The 7,603-nt window shown below is 33.8% G+C and overlaps 1 protein-coding gene across 1 annotated transcript; it reads left to right on the plus strand.

The window, feature by feature from the left end:
* Positions 1–1,720: 1,720 nt before the first annotated feature.
* Positions 1,721–6,241, plus strand: LOC108367236 (uncharacterized). Its single transcript, XM_017621833.1, has 2 exons — positions 1,721–2,353; positions 4,917–6,241. Exons 1-2 carry the CDS (start codon positions 1,805–1,807, stop codon positions 4,935–4,937), a joined length of 570 nt encoding a protein of 189 aa, XP_017477322.1. The 5' UTR covers positions 1,721–1,804; the 3' UTR covers positions 4,938–6,241.
* Positions 6,242–7,603: the final 1,362 nt, after the last annotated feature.

The following is a 7,603-nucleotide window of genomic DNA, read 5'->3' on the forward strand; positions in this document are numbered from 1 at the left end:
AACCGACTTAAAAAAATATATATGGCCCAAAAGGCGGGCTGTTACATTACATTTTGGCTCATACTGATTTTTAAATACCGCTGAAACTCGCGAGAATACAATTTTCGGATAATTTTTCTTCTTGCATCTGAAAGCATAAGTATGTGGCATTATTTAATATATACAAAAATATATTGTAACTCCTGTGGTTTAGGAGTTATGAATGTTTCAACAGCGGACTGTTGATTACAATTTTTAGAAGTACTTTTTAAAGTTGCTTTATATTATTGAAAAAGTCTGCTCTCCTAATATAATGTTTTCAAAAGTTGGTACACAGTTTCCCAGCTTCAGGATGGCATTCAAGAACTACGTATTAATTGAACTGATAAAATTTATTTTGGGGTCAATATTTGTAAAAAATAGTCGGAATGGTACGTTACAGAAAAAGACTGTTACGTTACCTGTGCGATATACGTGTAGCGATAAGATTATAATTAGGTATTTTAATCGCCTCTAGGCAAAAACGATGTGCATCCAATTTATAAATTACAATATCTTGTAGTGTAACTGAAAGTCGACCATGCTTAACGTTTATAATTATTTAATTTATTCATAACAACAAGGGTTTCATATTTCAGTTGTTTGAATATTTTGAATATAGAACTCACGCATTGTCAGGCACACGTGCCAAACCGTCAAACAAACTAACTTTAAGCTTCAATTTATTTATAATATTATTTATGCTTATGCAGCAATTATTTCCCATAAATACCCCAATATGTTAGGCTAAGAATTCAATTGTAAAAGAACCTACAAAGCGACATTGAGTTGCTCAGTAAAATAAATTCAATACAATTAAAACATAAATGAATTGTTTCATTCGATACATGGCGATCCTGCCAGCTTTTTGCGAAAATTAATTTGCAAAAAAGCTATCCTGCCAACCGGTGCTTAGATTTGAATTGCACAGTGGCAGTCTAGTGCTTTGCTGCACAGATCAGCCTGAATCCTGGTTTGCTTGAATTGCAACATTTTAAAATTTAAAAAGCACTTTGACTTGATCAGCCAAAAAAAAAAAAAAAAAGATCAATCAATCATCAAACAAAAAAGCATGGCAAGAACAAGGATAATGCCGTCTCGAGTAGTTTAAAGCCCACTGATTGGTTATCGGTGTCTGAACTCCAGTCGATGCAGTCAGCTGAGGATTTCACTATGCAGCAGTTGGAGAACATGTCAGTGGAGGAAGGCGAACGTGAAATTGAGAAAATTTATCACCTCTCACAAATTAACCACGCGTTGGAACCATCATTTGTGCCAAGTCCCAGTAATGTGCCAGTTCTCTTGATGAAACCCAATGGTCAACCCGAACAAACCACTTTGAATGAGATGGTCGACGCTGCCAAGAAACAGCCCAGCTTTGGCAATGAGGAAGTTACCATTTTCATCACTGGCTTGCCCCAGACCAGCCCTGCAGTCGCAAAGGCAAACAAAAACTGATGTGCGTCAATCCGCACTCATAGGGCCAGTAAGCGAATTTTCGCTCGTGGCAAAAATATTTTTTTTTTATATACATATACAATACATTTCTTAAGTTACTTTCAATCTTACTTTTTTTTTTTTAAAAAAAAAAATTTTTATGACTTTTTTTTAAATATTAAGCCAAAATTTTATCAATAAAAATAAATAAATGTTAATTAAAAATTTACTAAAATAAGAATTAATTAAAAAAAAAAGGGTTATAGTTACATAAAATTTTTAAAAAACTTATATGATAGGAGACAATTAGAAAAATTTAAAACTACAAGAAATTATACAAACTCCCACAATGACACAGACAGTAGTAGAATTTATAAATACAGCAACAAAGCTTATACCTGATTTTGATGGCAAATCAGAAAATTTACGTTCATTCCTTGACGCACTAACTCTGGTTGATGCGATAAAAGGCGAACATGAGGCAATAGCCATTTCCTTAATTAAGACTAAACTTAAAGGAAATTCGAGAAATTTGATTGACAATGAAAATACAATTGCGGAAATCAGTACCAAACTACGCACCACCGTAAAAGGTGAGTCAGTAGAAGTAGTGACTGCAAAACTTATGAATATAAGACAAAGTAGCAAAACTGCTACAAATTACTGCAATGAAATAGAAACACTAACAAAATCATTAGAAAATGCATATATAAATGACGGCATAAACTTAAATTTGGCAAGTAAATATGCGACACAAGCAGCCGTAAGGGCAATAACTAAAAATTGCACATTAGAAAAAGTCAAACTTATTATGGAAGCAGGTCAGTTTACTGACATGAATGAAGTAATAAGCAAATTTGTTGGAAGTTGTACAGAAGCTACAGGCCAACAAAATACCATTTTGCACTACCGACAAAGACAATTTGGCAACAGATTCCAAAACAATAGAAATTTTGGAAGAAGGTTTCAAAATAGAACCAATGTTCAAAGAAACCACAATGGCCAAAACAGCAATTATAGTGGAAATAACTATAATAATAGAGGTCAAAACAGAAATACCTACCGAGGTAATACAAGGAATATTAGAATGACCCAAACAGACAACAATAGTTCGGAAAACCCGGACATTCCCCTAAGATAAACTCGGACTACAAAATATACAATCTTAACCTTAACTTTAGCATTTACATACAAGTCAGAATTGCTCACACTAACACCGCCATAACACTACTAGTTGACACAGGAGCAGACATTTCCATAATTAAACATGACCAAGATACACTTAAACACATAAACAAAAAACACATTACAACACTACAAGGCATTGGACAAGGAAAAATCAATTCAATAGGCACAACATTTTTCGATTTAAAGTTTAAAAATTACTTAATACCACACGAGTTTCATGTAGTACAAAACGATTTCCCAATACCGTGTGATGGCATTATTGGAATGGACTTTATGAAAAAATACAATTGTCTACTTGAATTCAATGAGAATCAAGATTTCTTAACCCTCAGACCAGAAAAATTCCAAATGCACATTGAAATACCAATTATAACTACTTGTAACGATGACATAACACTCCCAGCTATGTCAGAAGTTATAAGAAGGGTGAAACTTTCTACTCCTTTTCAAGAAGTACTGATACCTAATCAAGAAATACAAACAGGTATATTCATTGCAAGTACCTTGGTAAAATCTGAAAATGCATTCATACGAATTCTTAACACAAATGACAGACCAGTAACGGTAAAACTAAACAGAATTCAATCAGAAAATCTCACTGACTATAACATAATTTCAAGTGATCAAAACAAAACAGAAAGAAAAAATAAAATTTTAGATACACTAAAGAAAAATTTTCCAAAACTATTTGAAAAAACGTTAACGGAATTATGTTCTAGGTACAGCGATATTTTTGGATTAGAAACAGAAGCAATCACATCAAACAATTTTTACACACAAAAGTTAAGGACAAAAGATACAGACCCAGTATACATTAAGAACTACCGTATACCACACACTCACAAAGAAGAAATTGAAAGACAAGTCTCAAAAATGTTAAAAGATGGAATAATAGAGCCATCATGTTCCGAATATAATAGTCCTATTTTATTAGTTCAGAAAAAATCACTTCCAAATTCAATTGAAAAAAGATGGAGGTTAGTAATAGATTACAGGCAGATTAACAAAAAATTAATAGCGGATAAATTCCCACTGCCAAGAATAGATGACATCCTAGACCAATTAGGTCGAGCTAAATATTTTTCTTGTTTGGATCTTATGTCAGGATTCCATCAAATACCACTAGAAACAAATTCACGAGACCTGACATCCTTTTCTACAAATAATGGATCCTACAGGTTTTCTAGACTCCCATACGGATTAAAAATTGCCCCTAATTCATTTCAAAGAATGATGACAATTGCGTTTAGCGGTTTAAAACCAGAACAAGCATTTCTCTATATGGACGACCTGGTAGTCCTGGGTTGCTCTGAGAAACACATGCTATCAAACCTATCGGATGTTTTTGAACTATGTCGCAAGCACAACTTAAAATTACATCCTGAAAAATGTTCATTTTTTATGCGCGAGGTGACTTATTTAGGACATAAGTGCACTGACAAAGGCATACTCCCCGACGACAAAAAATTTTCAGTAATTAAAAATTACCCTATACCTACAGATGCAGATAGTGCGAAAAGATTTGTAGCATTCTGTAACTACTACAGGAGGTTTATAAAAAATTTCTCTGAATACTCAAGACATCTCACTAGATTGTCAAAGAAAGGAGTACCTTTTCAGTGGACACTAGAATGTAATAATGCTTTCGAGCACCTTAAAAAGGCATTGATAAGTCCTACATTGTTACAGTACCCAGATTTCAGCAAACAATTTTGTATAACTACTGACGCAAGCAAACACGCATGTGGTGCTGTACTAACACAAGAATATGAGGGAAAACAATTGCCGGTGGCATATGCATCTAGAACTTTCACAAAAGGAGAAAGCAATAAGTCAACAATTGAACAAGAATTAACCGCCATACATTGGGCAATAACATATTTTAAACCATACATTTACGGAACAAATTTTCTGGTAAGATCAGATCATAGGCCACTATCTTACCTATTTTCAATGAAAAACCCTAGCTCAAAACTAACTAGAATGAGACTTGATCTTGAAGAATATGACTTTGTGGTAGAGTACCTTAGGGGAAAAGACAACTATGTTGCGGATGCATTATCACGCATTACAATTGACGATTTAAAAGATATAAATGTTAAAAATAACACTTTATACAAAATGCAAACAAGATCTATGACAAACAAAAGTTCTCTTAATCAAAACACAATTAAAACGCATCAATCTAATACATATGATAAGCCCAGTATATATGTACCTATTAATAACACTGACGTGAGAAAATACTATAAATTAAAGATTACACCCAAGACATGCTATATCAAACGGGGTAAATCTATTAAAACATATATACAAATCAATGATTTGTTTGTTAAAGGGAAATTTGACTTAGGTCAATTTTTCTCTAGGCTCGATGATGTGGCCGATAAGCATTCAATTGACAAATTACAAGTGGCACCTAGTGAGAAAATTTTCGAATTTGTCTCTATAAATGAATTTAAAGAAATGGGCAATAAGAAATTAATTAAAATGAAAGTAGCGCTACTGAATGAGGTGACCCAAATAAATTATAAAGATGCAAAAACAATTGAAAGTATATTAAAAAGATATCATGATGACCCGGCAGAAGGAGGTCATTGTGGCATTTCAAGAACCTTGAATAAAATAAAAAGATACTATTACTGGAAACACATGACTAAAACAATCACGAAATATGTTAAGAATTGTCATAAGTGTCAAATAACCAAAGTCACAAAACATATAAAAAGTCCAATGACTTTGACGCCAACACCAAACAAGGCATTTGATACAATATTCGTTGACACAATCGGCCCGCTACCATTGTCAGAAAATGGAAATGCATACGCAGTCACGATAATATGCGACATGACTAAATATTTAGTGACAATACCAACTAAAGATAAAAATGCAAAAACTATAGCTAAGGCAATTTTTGATAATTTTATTCTCGTCTACGGTCCTATGAAGACGTTCATATCGGACATGGGCACGGAATATAAAAATTCACTTTTAGAAGAAATATGCAAACTTTTAAATATAGAAAAACTAACATCAACCGCCCACCACCACCAGACGTTAGGGACGGTCGAGAAATCACATAAAGCGTTTAACCAATATGTAAGGTCATATGTATCGATAGACAAAAGTGATTGGGATGAGTGGCTTAAGTATTTTACATACTGCTTTAATACAACACCATCAACTGTACATGACTATTGTCCATACGAGTTAGTTTTTGGAAAACTTCCAAATGGGTTTCAACAATTTGATCAGGTTGACAAAATAAGCCCACTTTATAATTTAGATAATTACGCTAAGGAAATTAGATTTAGGTTAGAAATATCTCATAAAAGAGCAAGGGATATGATAGAACAAGCTAAGATAGTACAAAAATCTTATTTTGATAAAAAAGTTTTAGATTATAACTTTAAAATAGGTGATTTAGTTTTGCTAAAAAACGAATCAGGGCACAAATTGGACCCACAATACAAAGGACCATTTAAAATTAATAATATAGATTTTAAAAATAATGTAACTATAACTGATAAGAAAACGGGAAAAACCCAAATTGTACATAAAAATAGAATTAAGATATATAATCATTAAAACAATTTTTTTTTTAGTTTAAATAAATTTATAAACTATAATTATATTTAATTACTTGCTAAATAGGAATGTTCATACAATAAACTCTGTATGAGCATTCTTTTAAAAAAGGAGGTGTAGTGTAACTGAAAGTCGACCATGCTTAACGTTTATAATTATTTAATTTATTCATAACAACAAGGGTTTTATATTTCAGTTGTTTGAATATTTTGAATATAGAACTCACGCATTGTCAGGCACACGTGCCAAACCGTCAAACAAACTAACTTTAAGCTTCAATTTATTTATAATATTATTTATGCTTATGCAGCAATTATTTCCCATAAATACCCCAATATGTTAGGCTAAGAATTCAATTGTAAAAGAACCTACAAAGCGACATTGAGTTGCTCAGTAAAATAAATTCAATACAATTAAAACATAAATGAATTGTTTCATTCGATACATGGCGATCCTGCCAGGAGTCGAACCTGGAATCTTCTGAATCGGCTGCATCGTAGGATAACTGTGGAAGAACCGCATAAGAGAAATGGCCCTGTACAATGCACCAACTGCCAGGAGTATGGTCATACTAGGTCTTACTGCACGCTTCGCTCAGTGTGCGTAGCTTATGGAGAGCTACATGTCTCCGCCATTTGCACATCAAACAAAGAAGACCCGCGTGAAAAAAATGTGGTAACTGCGGTGGAAATCACACAGCAAACTACAGAGGCTGTCCAGTCTATAAGGAGTTAAAAAACCGGATCAACCAACGCGTGGCTTCCATACGTACTCATAATGTACCGAATGCCTTTGTACCCTCCCAAACGAATCCTGACGTCTTCTTCGCCAAAAGAGCCACGTCGCCAACAGTTCTATCAAACACCGTCAAAGGCGTCTCGTTTGCAAGTGCCTTAAAATCAGGCTTAGAAAACCGTGCCCCTACAAAAACTGCACCTCAAGTTGCGCCGCAAGAACAGCATCCCCATGCACAATATGGTAAACAATCCAATATCGAAGCTATGATAGCGTCGATGCAACAAAGCATGATGAATTTCATGACTTTCATGCAAAACACAATGCAAGAACTCATGCGAAATCAAAATACGCTGCTCAACCTGCTTGCTACTCAGCAAACAAGATAATGACCTTACTTAAAATAGCCCTCTGGAATGCAAATGGCATTCCTCGCCACAAACTAGAGCTGTCAAAATTTCTTAAGGACAAGGAAATTGACATAATGCTCCTTGCTGAAACACACCTAACTAATAGATATAATTTTGACATTTCGGGATATACCTTTTATTGCACGAATCATCCAGATGGAAAGGCGCATGGCGGAACTGGTATTTTAGTCAGAAACCGGATTAAACACCATCATTTGACTGGAATT

Source organism: Rhagoletis zephyria, unplaced genomic scaffold (genome assembly GCF_001687245.7).
Source record: "Rhagoletis zephyria isolate East Lansing unplaced genomic scaffold, Rhagoletis_zephyria_1.1 Rzeph_scaffold_02600, whole genome shotgun sequence".
Taxonomy (NCBI): Eukaryota; Metazoa; Arthropoda; class Insecta; order Diptera; family Tephritidae; genus Rhagoletis; species Rhagoletis zephyria.